This window comes from Rutilus rutilus (assembly GCF_951802725.1).
Source record: "Rutilus rutilus genome assembly, chromosome: 18".
Taxonomy (NCBI): Eukaryota; Metazoa; Chordata; class Actinopteri; order Cypriniformes; family Leuciscidae; genus Rutilus; species Rutilus rutilus.
In genome coordinates, this window is record NC_140231.1 from 33,663,199 (window position 1) to 33,681,294 (window position 18,096).

The 18,096-nt window shown below is 38.8% G+C and overlaps 1 protein-coding gene across 3 annotated transcripts in view; it reads right to left on the reverse strand.

The window, feature by feature from the left end:
* onecut2 (one cut homeobox 2) overlaps positions 1–16,928 on the reverse strand; it is a 70,208-nt gene extending 53,280 nt beyond the window's left edge. For 2 of the 3 annotated variants that reach the window (XR_014625213.1, XM_084387641.1), the window contains exon 1: positions 15,393–16,928. Coding sequence is in view for 2 of the 3 variants with exons in the window: in XM_084387641.1 (XP_084243767.1) it covers positions 15,393–16,476 (1,084 nt within the window). In the remaining variant the exon portion in view is untranslated. Of the gene's footprint in view, positions 1–15,382 lie in introns of all 3 variants that reach the window. The other variant, XM_084387642.1, reaches the window with a different exon arrangement.
* Between the last annotated feature and the right edge of the window lie 1,168 nt (positions 16,929–18,096).

Sequence of the window (18,096 nt, forward strand, 5' to 3'; positions counted from 1 at the left end):
TTCTTGACATAGTCTCAATGGTATACACAAACCGTCTAGCAATTAAAACTATATATATAACTAAAGAAGTGTTCAATTAAAACAGCTTTGCTTATATCTGCAGGAGTTTCTCGTGGCCTCGGGCATAATTTCTAATTAATGTATATGAAAGTGTTTCAGCAGTTTTAATGATTGTGGATTTTGCTGACTCGTGTTTGAGTTTGTTGTGCTGATCTCAGTAAGCGCAGCTGAAGCTCAAGTACAGGTTTAATGCAAAGCACGCCATTGAAAACAAAACTGCAAATATCAATTCATAATATCAGACTGTCCAACTCAGTTCAACAGATTTAGTTTAACACACAGCCGTGTCTATAAATCATTCACCTTAAACAGATAAAGAACGAATGAATTGATCTCACAGCCCAACAAACGTCTTCATCTGATCTGAATGCATGCAGTGCAGGAACACAATCTCAGATGTACAGTATAAACACGATCCCACAGTTGTGGAAATATCAGGAAATTACAAACTCAAACACTCCCGTTTCTACCAGCACTAACACACCAGCGCTATTTTACTTTATAGTTTAGTTTTATTCATGTTATGAATTAGCTTTTATTTTTACTATTTTTACTTTAATTTTATGTTTACTTTTCATGTTAAGTTTAGTTCAGTTTTTTGTAATTTCGTTATGTGCTTTAGTCAATTTATTACTTTTTTTAAAATATTGTTATTTAGATTTCATATATGTTTAGTGTGTGTGGGTGTGTGAGAGTGTGTGTGTGAGAGAGAGAGAATGTGTGAGAGTGTGTGTGTGTGTGGGTGTGTTTGAGAGAGAGAGAGAGAGAGAGAGAGAGAGAGAGAGAGAGAATGTGTGTGAGAGAGAGAGAGAGTGAGTGTGTGTGTGTGTGTGTGTGTGTGTGTGTGTGTGTGTGTGTGTGTGTGTGTGTGTGTGAGTGTGAGTGAGTGTGTATGAGTGTGTGTGTGTGTGTGTGAGAGAGAGTGTGTAGGAGAGAGAGAGAGAGAGAGTGTGTGTGTGTGTGTGTGAGAGAGAGAGAGAGTGAGTGAGTGTGTATGAGTGTGTGTGAATGTGTGTGTGTGTGTGTGTGTGTGTGTGTGTGTGTGTGTGTGTGTGTGTGTGTGTGTGTGTGTGTGTGAGAGAGAAAGAGTGTGTGTAGGAGAGAGAGTGTGTGTGAGAGAGTGAGTGAGTGTGTGCGAGTGCGTGCGTGCGTGTGTGTAGGAGAGAGAGAGAGAGAGAGAGAGAGAGAGAGAGTGTGTGTGTGTGTGTGTAGGGGTGTGTGTGTGTGTGTGTGTGTGTGTGTGTGTGTGTGTGTAGGGGTGAGTGTGTCAAGATTTGATTTGATTACTTCTCCGAATTAAGTATGCACAACCGAGTCTGGGCCAGATCAATAGAAATCAGGTTAAGAGCTCAATTGAGTACAAAACTATTATGTAAGAGGAAACTACGGTGTAAATAAAGGCGACACACACAACAGTGTGGTTTTACACAGTGTGTGTGTGTGTGTGTGTGTTTCCACTTCTGCTGCATTCACACCCTCATTATGAGATTTGCTTTCTCTTTCACACACACACACACACACACACAGCACAGCAGACCCATTTGTCATAAAATTAAGGCGGCAACAAGCCAAGCGTAGAGAGAAAGCGCAGGTCTTGCACTCAGAGTAAGTTGCTGAGCGCTGCAGACAGACGTCCGAGAGACTCGTGTGTGTAAAATCTACGCACACACACCCCGTCAGCCCCTATCATAGCGTGCTTAAACTAAATATTTGATAAAGACAAATGCACAGCAATATTTCCACACTTTGCATGTATAATTGATGGCGTAACAATGGCAGCAGGAGCTCAGAAGTGAGTGTTTAGGGATCTGAAACTCACACACACGTTCAGTGCTTTATCCTGAAGAACAATTAACCCGTTCATCTCCAGGTTATTCCAGCATCTTAAACTGAATCATTTGCACAAGCAAAGTGACTAAATTCCAATGCAGTTGCTCTATATTTGTCATTATAAAACAAGGGAATAAACATGCATTATTCTGTTAATCCTGCATGTGCATTTCATTATACAGTTAGTTTTATGTAAAGATGTGTAAATACAGAAAACATGCAAAGATAAAGATGTGTTAAAATTGCATTTCTGTATAAACTAGAAATGGCAAAAATCTCGTCCTAAGATTGTCTCCACTCACATTTTCTTCATGCAAAAATACAATCAGACTGATATATCAAGACCACAGATTATTTATTACAATGACGACTAATTTGTCATGCAATGAATTATTGTAAGAATCGTCTGTACATGTTTGCAATATAAACACACTGGTCTCTTCTACAGTACATCAGTGTTGTGTTGGAGTGTGTGCTCAGCACTAGGTGGCGCTGTTCACCCATCAGACTCCAGCAGAAACATGATCAGTGAACGCCATTCCACTCAGTCCTCCATTACTGATGCTGCTGATGAAGACGTGCAGAACATTCACATCTTCATCACGACGCTCATTTTAATGCATGTGCAGGTTCTCTCCAAATATCCCACAATTTAGTTAGAGCTGATGTGTTTTGATCATACTTAGAGATATATAAGGAATATAATTACTAAATCTTACTGGAAGAGTGTGTGTGTGTGTGTGTGTGTGTGTGTGTGTATATACATATACTGTAAAAAATATAACACACACACACAGGTATATGTATTTATATATAATATAGCTATCAAACTATTTTGAATAGTTAATGTATATTATTATTTAAAAATATATTTTAATTATATTTAATTTTAAATATATACATGTTAAATATTAATAGTTAAATTATAGTATAATAGTAAAAGTATATATTATAACTATCAACATTTTAATAGTATATATATTAATTATATATATATACATATTATTATATATTATGCATCACACAGACACACTGTTCTAAAAAGCAGGATTAACACATTAAAATGTTTATTCTCATATCTAAAGAGCAATTTTGTTTTATAATTAAAAATATAGAGCAACTGCATGTAAATTAATCAGCAAAATCCTTAAGGAATAAGTACAAGATTCGAAATGGAATTGAAATTCATAAGTCGTTAGAACAAATCCTAAAGGATCCTAATGAGATCAATATAAGAATCCTATAAGAAGCAAAATAAGATCCTGCTGGAGAAACCAAAGCCCCTTTCTGCAATAAAATCCTATTTTAGGATTAGGATCCTTTAGGATAATTCTATTAGCAATCAAATTATTTTTTACTAATTAATATGCGGATTTCTATCCCTAATAAAGATTTTCCGACTAGCATCCCAATGGTTTGATGTTGAATTCCTCTGAAGACAGGGATTAATCTCAGTTGTGTGTGCAGTGCAGGAGGCAGACTCTGTTCTCTAGTAAAATACAGGATCAATGTTTACTTCCTAAAGCGCTCTTTACGAGGCCCCGATGGCTTCTGTTCAGTCTCGCTCCGGATAAAAGCTCAGACTGCTGCTTTTGTGGAGCAGTGAATTTCCCCGTCATCATTTGCTATTCTGCTTACTGTGGCCGAAACAATCACAATCACACACACACACACACACACACACACACACACACCGTCAATGGCCGTCCACGCAACAGTGACTCCATCAGGACTGGCTATCGTGGTCGCGGCGCTTTACAGTGCGATCAAAAAAGCAATTATATTATTCAAAGGGATTGACCATTTCCGCGGTGGGAGAGGGGTGTCAACTTTGGGCTTTTCTAAAAGGGGTAGGGTTCAATCCTATCCGATCGATCCCTCAGGTTTCCCTGGTCTTTCATCAAACGGGTTAGAGCCGCTCTGGTTTATCTTTCCTCGCTGGCGAATGTAAATCAATGTGTGTGAGAGAGGAAACGTCCAGTGGAATTGTCCTAACCGCGCCGCCGTCGTTCGCTGTGTGAAAGCCGTCAGTTCAGTGTTGAGTATCAGTTACACCCTCAGTAATTAACGAGGAACCCGAAGACCATCACCGGCTCGTATTTTCAATCAGATGCAGTGGAATTTTATGTGTAGTAAAAAATGTACATTTGGAAACTAACACATAAAATAAAAATAAAAAATCGAATTAAACTGGCAGAATTCAACTGAATGAACTGAAGAAGAAAAATAATAATACAAGGAAAAATGGAATTTCTATTTGTCCTGGAAAAACATCAAGCAATGTAGGCTATACATTTATAAATACATTTAAATTAAAATGTGCACAGGATTGCTAATAAAATATGTATCATAATAATAATTTGGAAGTAAAAAAAAAAATCTAATAAAAATCTAAGATCCAACTAGATCTACTGAAATTCAAAGAATAAATGAATAAGAATAAAAAACTAATTTCATTTTATACAGTAGGATCATATTTGATTTGTTTATTGATTCTCTGATGATTCGTATGTGCATATATATATATAATAGCATCTAACATAAGTTTGTTTATATATGTGTATGTATATATATTATTATATGTTTATAGCCCACTGTATATATATATAATGTATATATATACACACACACACACACACATATATATATATATATATGTACACACTCACATTAAATAAACTTTTATGTTAGAAGGAATTAATTGACCTTTACATGTATTTAAATCAAAGTGCCACATTTGTACATCATTGTTTCATGTACATTATTTTCCATCACTGTAAATGCAGCACAACAAATCAAAGGCATGTTAAAGATATTAACATCAACCAGCAGCGACACGCGTGACAGAGATCAAACTGTTATAAGATTACAATTCTTTACAATAACAAGCGTCAATGTCTCATTCGCTATAAAGCATGTATTAAGGAAGTAAAGCTGGTGTCCCGCTGACGAGTGTTCTCATCACACGCAGTAGTTTTACTCTCGGTGCATTATGTGCCGTGACTTCACAAAAACAAGCACTGAATTATACATGCGCTGAAAAAACCCTGAGATCAGACGCTTTACAGGAACAATCCACTGCAGCGCTGAAGCACACACTTATTTGACCAGATTTACACAATGCACTGACTAAATAAAACAAAGATCACTGTAGAAATGTCACGTTTGATTCACTGTTAGTTGCTGTACTTGTGAAATTTCAAAGTAAATCCTACACCAATTCAGATTCAACTTACAATTATTGTGCAATAAACCTATCATCTAACATATATCAGCCAATTAATAATATGGAATATCTATGGAAGCTTGTGTCCGCAACAGAATAAAAAATGAAAAAGGTAACTTTTTATCTCAGAATATAATTATAATTGTGAGAAATAAATAAAAAATTCTCAGAATTGCATGTTAATATCTCGCAATTGTGAGATAAAAAGTCGCAATTTTCTTTTAAAATGTTTTATTCTGTTCTGTTCAGTTCTTCTGTATATCAGAGTCAGTGTTTCTGAACTCCTGAAACGCCTCCATTGTAGTCTTGAGATTCTTCCGGGAACGAACACGTCACAATATTCCTCATTATAATAATTCATACTCAGAATAAAGGGGCGGGGCCTGGTTGAGTTAGTTAGTAGTGTGTTAAACTGGCGGTTATGGTAAGGGGCGGGACATTTCCCAAACACACTCAAAGCGCTCGACCAATCACAACACACTGCTCCAGCCGACCAATCAGAGCACAGTGTGCTTTTCAGGAGGAGGGGCTTCATAGAGACAGGAAGTAAACAGAGCGTTACTGACAGACTGGGAAGAGAGGAGCTGCAACAATGGAGAATATGAGGAAAATAATCAACATTCAAGCTGGAAAACCTGTTCTAGTAGAGCCTGAAACACAATCAAGACTTTAAATTTCCCATCTCATGCATCTGATTAGAAAAAGCGAGAGATAGGCCTACAGTACAGCGAAACAGAGGAGGCGAGTGAGGGAGGCGGTGGGTGACATCAGATCAATATTTCGCCACAAAACACGATCAGTAATGATGTTTTCACTTGTTCGGGTGAAACCTCCCCATAACAGATGAGAGAAAATCACTCTTTTTTTAATTCGGCTAGTGTTTCATACTCTCACAGACGTGTGATCTCTCGTGCTCAAACGCTTCCCATCTCAATATGAACCCTTTTCTAAGCATGCGTGTGTGTGTGTGTGTGTGTGTGTGTGTGTGTGTGTGTTAGAGCGAGAGGACTTGCTAAATGCATTATGCTGTAGTCTTGCACTTAGCTGTGTCATTCTGTGCATGTGCGGATATCCTTAATGTGGAGGCCGGACACCTCGCCGAGAGATGGAGGAGGGGAAGGAAAGAGAAACGGAGAGAGAGAGAGAGAGAGTCACGCGTTCACTGCAGTGGATCATCTCGCTTCGGCCATCAGCGCCAGCTCCAACAAATACAGCAACCCCGAAATGATTTGTTAACATGCATTCATTAAATAAAGATGTGTGTGTGATTCATTAGATCAAGTGCGTGAAATACTGCAGGATATTTCCTCTAGTCTCGATGTCTCTTAAAGTCCCCCTGTAGACAATCATTTATCCATTAAAACTCACATACTTAAATGGTTTTCCTCGAAAAATGTAACTCGACACCCTTGCCTCATTTAGTATGCGCAGTTCTATGAATATGCAAATGAGCCCCGCCTCCACTCACTCACTCAGCTCAGAGATCCACTGGTTGACGATCACACGTTGATCTGATTGGTTACAAGGTAGTTTGTGACGTCAGAAACACCAGCGATTTCAAAGTGTGTTTTTGAGACTGTCTTTGGTTCACTGCAGTTTTAAGGAGAAAATACTCAGCAATGCTGTCGACTTATGAATTTACACATGGTTTGTCTTAAAGCACATTAAACACACCATATAGACACATAAACAACATTAAAAGCTTGTCTTTAATCAACTTTGGTGAGTTTAGAACTATTGTTTTATCATTTCAAACCATTTATTTAGTTTGTGCATCTATGTTTGCTGTGATATTTGATATTAATGCAATGACATCTAGACATTTTTAAGGCAAAACACTAGAGGTGAATAAAGTGAAAATCTTAACTAATTAACATCACCAAAAATAAAGGTTATTTTATTGCCATCTATGGATCCATGAAGAACATTTTACATCCAAAAAAATTTCACGCTAAGAAAAAATTCTTTTTACAACTGATTTGCTTTGGGGAACCAAAATGGTTCTTCTATGAAGAGTGTAGTTAATTTATCACAGTATATTCACAGTTTTTAGGAATAAAATGGTCTGGCAAATGATATATGAACAAACCTTCAGAATACAGATGAAAATAAAGGTTATTTTTTTGGTATCTATGGATCCATAAAGAACCTTTAACATTCATGAAACCTTTTAATTCCACAACATGTTCTTAATAGTTTTTAAAAAATATTATTTTTACAACTGATCAATGAATAAAATGTTCTATAAATCTGGCAAATGACATATGAATCCTTCAGAATATAGTTGTGAAGTCTGGTGTAAGTGCTGCCGAGACTCTCTGACGCAAATAGATGAAGTGCAATAAAATAAACACTCAAACTGGTCTGAACGTTATACAGAAACAAAACAGCCCAAAGTCTCCAAAATGACCGCTGTATCGCTTGATCTCCATGAGGGACAGAACAAATGTTCCCTGATCAAGTGAGTAAGAGGTCAGAGTTCATCTGACATGATGACATCAGTGGTTCAAAGGTTTGTTGCCAGACAGAAACATCAGCACACTGATACAGCCAATCAGAACGCTCACAAACAATGCTGATGAGGTAACACTCGTCAACAACATCAGCCAGCCGTCCAATCAGCTTCACAAACACACTGAATGCTTACGAGCGCACAGATAAACAGGCAACGCTGATTACTGAAGATACATGCGTTTGGAGCTGAATGTTATTTGTTACTCGTATCTTTGTTTGGCAAGAAACAACCTGACTTTAAAGTCCACGCTGATTGCATCACATCCTGAAATTAAAATTCGGTAAAACTTCACGCTCCCATTAGTCGAATGCATTAACTAGCAAAAACTAATAATGAGCAATCCTCTGTATTTATTCACCTTTGTTAACATAAGTTAGTCAGCTCAGGTCCTTTAAATAACACTAACAGATGCAACTTTTGCATGTAAACTTTTGATGAAATTAACTAAGATTAATAAATGCATTTTCACTGTTAGTTCATGTTAACTAATGCTGATAACAAATAGAGTGCATTCATTTTCTCCATTGGGACACTGATTTTTAATGATAACTTATAAACCTTGAAAGTCAGCTCTATTGTGAGTTACGAGGTTGTTAATCGATGGTGTTTGCTTCCGTTGAAGCCGTTAGCTTGCGTTATTTCAACTCATTTCTCAAGATAATCGTGTTTAACAGCCAAATCTGTGGTGAAAACTACATTACCCATGATGCCACACAGAAAATTCCACCAATCAGAGAGTCGAAACGAGCACGTTAGCTCCGCCCACTCCCACCAAGCACTGCGAATGACGTAATCAAGTCCCTATGCTCTCAAATTACTTGAATATAAATGCATACGTCATCATTTATACACCTTTACGTTGTTCCAAACCCATTAGACTTTATTTCAAACTTGGAACATAAAAGCAGATATTAAGGATCCGCTCTTTACCACAACAGTATTAATTTAGCTATCAAGCTCCATTAATAACCAAACACACTATAAATCATATCAACAATCCATACTATGTCAGACAAACGTACTTTATGGCCCTATTTTTGGAGCTTGACAGACGTGGGTAATATGAACCGTCATTTGGAAAAGATTTGCATGAAGATTGAAGATGAAGAAATATTGCAGATGCATGAACTGCTTCAATGTGATGATAAAACTGTGTGCCAGATGCATAAATGTAAATGGCTTTGTATCTATTCCTCGAACAAAAGCACTATTTAAAAGAACATATGTGTGTGTAAGAGCCAACTGTAAATAATGACCGTGATTCATTACGCAAGTTCTTATCAGCTCCTCTCCTCTGGAAAGCAAACATGGACCTTTCTCTTTCCTCATAGCTGAAGTTAAACGTCGTTGCCTATTCTTTCAGCAAGAGTGGTGAATCATCAAGGAATAAACTTTGCCATGCAGCACACACAAGTTTATTTCTATCATTCATTCGCAGATCACAAACACAAAACCAGCGCAGGAACACAAACCTCAGGTAAAACCAGGCTGAAAGGAAAACTGCGAGACAGCCGAATCCCCCACAGATTCCCTCCAGTGATAAGAACATGTTTTCGCTGGATGTTCGGCAGCATTGCAGGAGGTTTTGTGGGGTCGAGAGACCAAAAACGTTGGCCTTTGCTCCGGCCGGCACTGATGATCCCCAATCACGAGACATTCATAATCACGACCTCCAAACTTCACAAACAAACACCTACTGCATACACACACTGAGCTAGGAGATATACGAGGAGGATAATACACACAACGCCACGCAAAAGCCTGAGAATACAGAAAGCGTAAAACGAGGCACTTCTGGCATTAAAGCACAAGCTCTTTTCATCAAAATTACTATCATTTGTAATGAAAAATGTTGAATTAATTAATTTAAGCATTTTCTGACTTTCGGACCCTGCTGTAGGAATGCGGATAATAAGATACTCATTTGACATTATTCAATGTTCAGAAAGCTATAGATGCCATACATTACCAATATGAAACACCAAACCATAACAGTTTATTTATTTCACACATGTACTTACTATAGTAATAACAGTAGATTATGCATAATTATGCAACTTATCCTAAACCTACAGTAAGTACATGTTGTTACTTAATATCACACAGTCCTTAAGGACACCTGAAAATAAGGTGTAACCAAGAATATTAATACCTCTATGGAATATATAGCAGATGAATGTGAGTTTGGTCAATTTAAACATATTCATACGTCTTACGAAGAGGAAAATACACACAACGTGACGCAAAAGTCTGAGAACACAGAAAATATGGGATTTAAACATGGAAATTAAGTCTGACATTTTTTAATTGAGGCACTTATGGCAGAAAACGAAGCATGTTGCCTTCAAAGCACAAGCTCTTTTCATCAAAATTACTATCATTTGTCATGAAAAATGTTCCGACTTTCCGGCTGATTTATTGAAATATGTGGCAAAAATAATAAATATACTCATTTAACATTATTCAATGTTCAGAAAGCTATGAGTGAAACATGTAACACCAAACTATAAAGAATATGGGGTTACACTTAATTTTAAGATGTCATTGTTACAGTGTAATCATATATTTAAGTACTGAGTAATATTATTTACCAACATGTACTTACTATAGGGTTAGGGTAGGATTAGGGTTAGTTGCATGTAATTATGCATCATTTACTGTTATTACTATGGTAAGTACATGTAACATATGCAACAAGGACACTGTAAAATAAAGTGTTACTGAATATGGTAACTATTTATTTTATACATGTACTTACTATAGTAATAACAGTAGATTATGCATAATTACATGCAATTTACCCTAAGTCTACAGTAAGTACATGTTACTTAATATTACACTACTTCAAATCACCTTAAATTTTAATAACAGTTAATATTCTTGGTTACACTTTATTTTAAGGCTAAATAAAATAAAGTGTAACCAAGAATATTAACATATTAATATTAACATAATATTATCTCTATATATAGCTAAGTGAAATATGAGTCTGGTCAATTTAAACATATATTCAAACGCCTTACATTTTCAGTCTCTGATTTAGAACGTCTTGTAACGTCTACTAGAATAACAAATCAAGCATAATCTTAGTAATATAATAGGCAATGCTGATTTTTTTTTATAATCCTAATGTAATGTCAGGACATCTTCCGCGTGATTAGATTAGCCTGTTTTAAGCAGATTGGCAAAAATCAGTCGTTCAATCATATTTCTGCCGGGATTATTTCAGTCTCTCGGCCCGGGTTACACACTCATCGGCTTGAGAAGAGAATCTCATCACTAAAAAAGGTCCTTTAAAGCAGCGTAAAGCCATTATGATTATCCGAGGCGAGCGTCCCGGTCTCTGTGAAGGTCACCGGGCGCAGGCCTGCGATTAAACTCCCTGCTAAAACTCCCTGGAAAACATCCACGCTTGGTTATTCCTTCATCATCCCGGCGGCTTCATCGGCTCTAATGATCTTTTACCGGCGGCTCGCGGCTCAGAATAGCCCGTCAGGAGTCTCTTTAGCGTGGAGTCAGTCGGTTTCTGCTGGGAACCTTCCTCCAGCGTCAGCTTTACTGGAACAGGTCCGGATCGGGTTCCAGATCAATGCGAGCTGGGTGCACACGTTTATGTTATTGTTGCCAGCATTAATGCCCTTTTAATCTTTAAGAGATTACACGCATTGATCCGCCGTCGTTCAGCAACACATATTTGTTTGAGAAAGTGACATAACTCACACACATTACTGAACGACAGGACGAAAATAAACTGGTATTTTGGGCTGATCCAAAACAGATCCATGACTGGCCTGGCATTGAAGATATGCTCTGCTGGCCTGTATTATTTCTTTGCATCTTTGCATCCAAACCTAAAGGTCACAACCTCAGTGGACACTGAACAATATATCGGCCAGGCCTGGCTATTTGGAGTCCGTGCGTAATTTGCAACTTTCAAGTATTTTAAGAGAATTTCATAAGACATGCCGTGCAATAAAAAAAATTATTTCAGAGTTTTGTTTTAAGTCATTAAATCACTATTAGCATTTATCATATACATGCATTCTATTGATTGTCGACCACTTTTTACCAATATAATAGACGGTGGTGTCCAGATGTCTGAGAACGCAATGAAAATCTGGGACTTTGTTTACATGCAAACCTGGAAATAAAAGTTTTTTAATATATATATATATATATATACTCTATATATGAAGAGTTCAGATGCAAAAGCCTCTAAGTGCCATCTGAAATTTTCTTCTAGAATGATCATTTTGATCAAGCTTGTATGTTTAAGTTCAGTCATTTCACTTAAATTACAATTAATAGGTCATTTTCATTGCTATTTAAGTGAAATTACTGAACTTAAATATACAAGCTTGATAAAAATGATCATTCAAGAAGAAAATTTCAGATGGCACTTAGAGGCTTTTGCATCTGAACTCTTCATATATACTTTACAATAAGGCTTCATTTGTTAACATTATATAATGTATTAACCAATATGAACTAACAACGAGCAACAAATTTGTTACTGTATTTGATCATCTTTATAAAAATACAGCTGTTCATGTTAGTTCACAGTGCATTAACTAACAGTAACAAATGCAACTTTTGATTTTATTAATGCATTAGTAAATGTTGACATTAGCATTAAAAAGATTGATAAATGCTGTAGAAGTGCAGTTCATTATTAGTTCAGGTAGTTAACTAAAGAACCTAAAGTGTAAAGTTTTTCTAAGATCAAATGTCAGTAAATGAGTGCCAATGATCATGTGACAGACTCTTTCATAATGTTTTGCTGTTGCAAATACTGAGACCTTCACAAATTCAACTTTCCACTCAAATTGTGATGCTGCTAATATAATTTGAGAGTGGAAGTTGTGCTCTCAGACTTTCCACTGTATCTAAAGATATTTCATATCTCCTCGATCTGAAAGAGTCAGTGCAGAAGCTCAGATGGAGAGAGATGACCTGGCATAGGTCGGGGGTATATTTATCCGGCTCTTATTTACGGGACCCGGTGTTTCTCCAGCACCTGGGCTCTTTTTCAATCTCCCCGTCCCGACTGGTATAACGGCGCTTGTCCCCTTTGATCATCTAGTTAATAAAGTTGTTTGTGAGCCGTGGACGGCCCGGGCTGAGGTGCGTCTCTCTGGCTGATTGCTTGTGCGCTGTGACTGGAATGAGCTCCAGTCAGACGCCACCTTTCATTTGACTAAATTAATAGTGCAAAGACAGGCTCGTTTCGCCCGTGACATCATACATCTGCACCGCAACACTTCAAGTGTTCCGTCAGGCGCTTCATACAGTATCTAGAACCTTTTAGCGGTTCCCATCATTTTATGGACTTAGTTTTCATTTTTAATTTTAATTACATTTTATAATTTAAAACATACGTTATCACTTGAAATAACTTGCTAAACATAAAAGTATTATGCAATCATTTAAGACATTTCTCCTTGTATAGAAACCCTATATAGAACCTCATCGAACCTTTCCATTCGAGTGTATGCCTTAATAACTTTCATGAATAAGACTCAACCAGTAGAGCGTTGGCGCTTGCAACGCCAAAGTCATGGGTTCGATTCCCAGGGAAAGCAAGAACTGATCAGAATGGAAATGTGTACTTTGAAGTCGCTTTGGATAAAAGCGTCTGGCAAATGCATAAATGTAAATGTAAAGACATTACATAATTCATATCTATGTAGATTCAAATTTGAATATCCATAACATTTCATGACAAATCATTGCAAATGACTCTGAAAGTTGTGCAAATATACCTGAAGATCACTATTTAAAAATGAACAGCATCTTCAATGAAAGCAGGAAAATCTGCCCGTCACATGATCAGTGACACTCATTTCCTTACATTTGATTATCGCCTAGAAATACTGCACAATCAGAAATATGTTTCCAGATTTAAATATTGAAGAATGTATTAATATAAAAATAAAATAAAAATGCTGGTGATTTTGGACCCCATTATAGGCCTGTGTTAAGTTTCATGACGTTCACCTAGAGTCAGTTATGATCTGCTCAACATTATATAAAGGCTTTTTGCCGAATGCATGACTTTACAGCGAGGTTGTTAAGCACGTAAAGGTTTAATTCAAGCACAGTGAGCAATTCTCTCTGGGTCAGGCATTTATGATGTCATTTATGATGTCATGATGTGCAACTCCTCATTGTTTGTTTCACATTCTTTCCCGAAACGCTGAACAAAAGGCAGGTGCTGGGCTGCACATCTCTGCCTGTTTAACCCGAGACAAGGTGACGTTTTGTGCGTTGAGCTGAGGGTCACGCAGAGATTTCTATCAATAATTCATCGAGCCGCTGCAGCCTCTGTTCTTCTTTTCAATTCCCCTGCAGATCACATAATACCTTCCCCCCAACCCAAAGCCATCTGTGAGACCAGAGCCCTGCAGGGAAACAGCATTAAAGCACCTACCAACATCTCCAATGAAGCTTCACAAGCCTTCTGTTTCCAATCATATTCTTGGTGAAAGACAGATGCATTTGTGTGTTTACAAAACAATCACCTCACAGGGAATCTGGCTGCATTTCATCAATGCATATTCAAAGAGTAAATGACGCTCACGATGGAATGTTTTGATAAAGATGCCTGTGTTTCGGCATGTGATCGGCCGTGCAATTTAACTATCGTTGGCTCAATCCTCACGCTCTTTCTCCAAACCCTTTTGTTGACAACTGGAATAGTTGTTATTTAAGAAATGCACCCGATTTGTAGTTGTTGTTTTTTTACAGAAACATCTGAAGCCTTAATGCACAGGCTATATGCGTCTGTGTTGCACAATGCATGAGGCATCAGAGCTGTCCATTATTTCAGTGAATAATTGTGCATCACCCTACAAATTAAAAATCAATACGCGCCAAGCTTTTATTTTAATGCACTGATAGGATGCTATTCAACAGCACGACACCTACAACACATCCAAACTACACTGAAGCTGGAAATCCAGCTCTGGCTTTTCTTCTTCAGCCGAACAAAGGAAAAGGGGGTCTGCACCGCCCATCGCTAGAGGGGGCAACAAGCCTGATGTAGCGGGGCAGGAGAGGGAATAACAGTCCAGTAATTACCAACACATCCCTATTCAGCACCTCTCTGAAAGGCTTTTCTTTAACACACACACACACACACACACACACACACAGACAGACTAAAGCGCCTCTTCCACAACAACATGCCACATCCACCAGCCTAACTTGTGTTTACTGAATATCTTGAGTATTTTAAAGTAAATGCTAATGTGCAGGTAAACAATAGACACACTGCGGATCAAACTAAAACATCAGCTATTCACTTTTAAAAAATAAAAGGTCTTTATTGGAGTCTAGTTCCATGAAGAACCTTGGAATCCTTCCATTCCACAAAAGGTTCTTTAGATTTTCAAAATGTTTATTTATTTATTTTTTAAGAACTGATCCTTATTCTCTGGGGAACCAAAAATGGTTCTTTTATGAAATCACTATTGGAACCTTTATTTTTAACAGTGTGTATATATCAACAACACATGTTTTTAAGTCGTGGTGCAACTCTAGACGTTTATAAACAACATAAACACCTTTGCGCGTGACATAAACAATGCACATTAAATGTCACCAAATAAGCCTGTAGAAATATGATGCACACAAGTCAATTAATGTGCATTGCCCCTTAATAAAATAAACATGATGATAAAGGTTGATCCTCCACTATTTTGCCAATCAAATCTCCATTTACACGAAAGATTGTTTAAAAAAGCAGATACCTTGTCTTACCTGCAAGCCGAAGGGCCGACATCCTCTGAAACTCGGGCTCTTGTAACCACTTCCACATGCGGCGAAACGTCTCTCGGCCGGACTTGAGTTTACTCCAGGGTTTGGGGTTCCGCAGGAGGTCGGACAGGGTTCCCTGCGAGCGGCACAACACCCGCTGAGCGAAGATGGCTTGCGGGATACTATAGCGCTTGAGCTCGGCCGTGATGCGCTGCGCCACTTCTTTCGTGTTGATCTCTTCCAGCTGACCCGAGCCGCCAGAACCCGGCGCTCCGGAGGAGGAGGGCGGTCTGTCCCGGTTGGAAGCCAACACGGGCCCGTGGGATTGAGGGTGGCACCCGTGCATCCCGTTGAGATGCGGCATCATGCCCGCGGTGGGGCCACCGAGGCCTCTGGAGAGGTGCTGGTCCCCTCTGGCTAGCATGGCAGTGTGTGCGTCAAAGTTGGAGCTTAACATCTTATCGTGCCCGTGCGCGCCGTAGTTGTGGAGCGTTGGTTGCGCGTTGTGGATGTTGCCCAGAGGGGACAAGCTTTGACCCATCCCGCTCATATCTTTGTGGTAGGGGCTGTAGATGTTATTCATGGCTGGTAGAGTCCTCTCGTCCCGCATGAGAGTGAAGCTGCCGCTCACGTTCCCAGAGAGACGCTGGTGGTGGTGGTGGTGGTGGTGATGCGGATGGTGGAATTTGTCGGATACTGTGGAAATGGGAGGCAGGGGCTGAAGCGGGGTCAGGGTGGTGTATGTGCCGCTCATCCCGGGTGGGGAGGTGTCGCACGGCATGCTCATGGCGTGATGAAGCGGTAAAGAAAGCTCAGGACGATACTCTCCTCCCGCGCAACCTCCACCACCACCACCGTCCAGTATCGATGCCATACTGGACACCATCGCGGAGCGCGACGGCGCAACGCTCAGATCCTGGTGTATCCGTAGCGAATTGCGGTTGTGATGAGGGCTGTGGCTCATCAAGTCCTGCTCATGGCTTATTCCGGCATGAAGGTTGCCAATGTCCATTGTCATCTCTGGGTTCATGGCGTACGCATCCAAATCCTTGGCCAGGCATCGATAGGCGGTATAGGCAGTCTTCATTCAGTCCATTGATTTATGTCCAGCTTTGTGCTAGGGATGGGTTTTCTCTCCTTTTTTTTTTTTTTTTTTTTTCTTTCTTTTTTCTTTTTCTTTTTTTGGTTGTGCTAAGGCCTCTCGGTTTTTTTTTTTCCCTAATAAATAAAAAACACCGATCTCTATCAGACGGGCCAGTGCTGATTTCTCCCCATGTCCGAGCCCTCTACTCCTCCTGCGTCTTCTGTTTGGGCAGCTGGAGGTGTTCGGGGTGGGCTTTGCTCCGCGCGCACCCGACCCTGCTGAAAGGGGAGGAGACTTCGCCTTGACTGACGCGTCACCCGTCCAATCGCGTTGCTCGTGAGTGCAGCTCATTAGCGCGCTGGCCAATCGCTGAGCCCGTTCGGAGCGGGTGTCTTTGCATCTGGAATCTGGCGTCAGACGGTCCCTTTACTGTCAATCCGAACGGATCATTTAGCCAGTTCATCCACTACACAAACATAAAATTCACATGAACACAATCACACAATATCATGTGCAATTTAACTGTAAAATAACAAATGCAGACCAAACTGTACTATTTATTCTATATTTTGTGCATTAGTGTGTATTTTGCGTAATTAGTGCATGTTTATGTTTTTTGTTTTTCTTCGATGGATTAATAGAACTATATTACTGTAAAAAAAACAACAACAACAGATCAATGAGTTAATGCAACATGTTTTTACATTGTCTTAGGCTCATTAAAATCAGTTAAGCAATTTTCAACTTTTTTTTTATAAGTTATACAAGATTAAACTCTTAAATGTAATTGAACTTAAATGACTTAAACATCCAAATTGATTGTACTTAAAAATTGTATCTATCTATCTATCTATCTATCTATCTATCTATCTATCTATCTATCTATCTATCTATCTATCAAAACATCAATCAGATTTCATTGTCAAGAATTGTCAAGTCATATTTTTTTGTTCGTGTTTTCTGATCATTTATCACTGGCTCATTACATAAAGGCCTACTTTACATTATTAGTTACTTTACATTATTAGTTAAAATATGAATTATGCATATTCATTTCACAGTGCTGTATAGTCCACAATGGGCCTGTAAATATAAGGATAGCACACACTGTAAATACGAGCTGAATTTTCTCTATTGTATTTGTAGTAAATTTGCGCGGGTTGATTTATTTAGCCTCGAAACACTGTTAAATGCAGGTGTCTAAGAAATATGCAGTGCAAGACTTTTTTTTTAGTAAGTTCTACATGTTTCACAGTTCCACTGATCCTTTTCACGTTAAGAGTTGGTCTAAATCGATCAATGCTCTCGCAGAGTAACTTCTTCACGCGCATTATGGTCTGATCCGGCTTGAAGTGATTCAGAAGTAACAGATTTCTCGAACGCCGGTTGCTATTTTCTTTGGAGGATGCGCAGATGTTGCTTTTGTTTAAAGCGACTGTAATTAAGGATGAGCGACAGAAGTCTGAAAAGCGTGACCTATTTTCCTTTTGATCAGCTGTCAGAGGAGGAGCAGGAGGAGCAGGAGGAGCGGGGGCCCGGGCTCTCCACAAGACTCTTCCCGGATTTTCAGCTGCCACAAATTGGAGGAAAAGTGGCCGTACCTGCCGCGCGCGACTGGAGCAA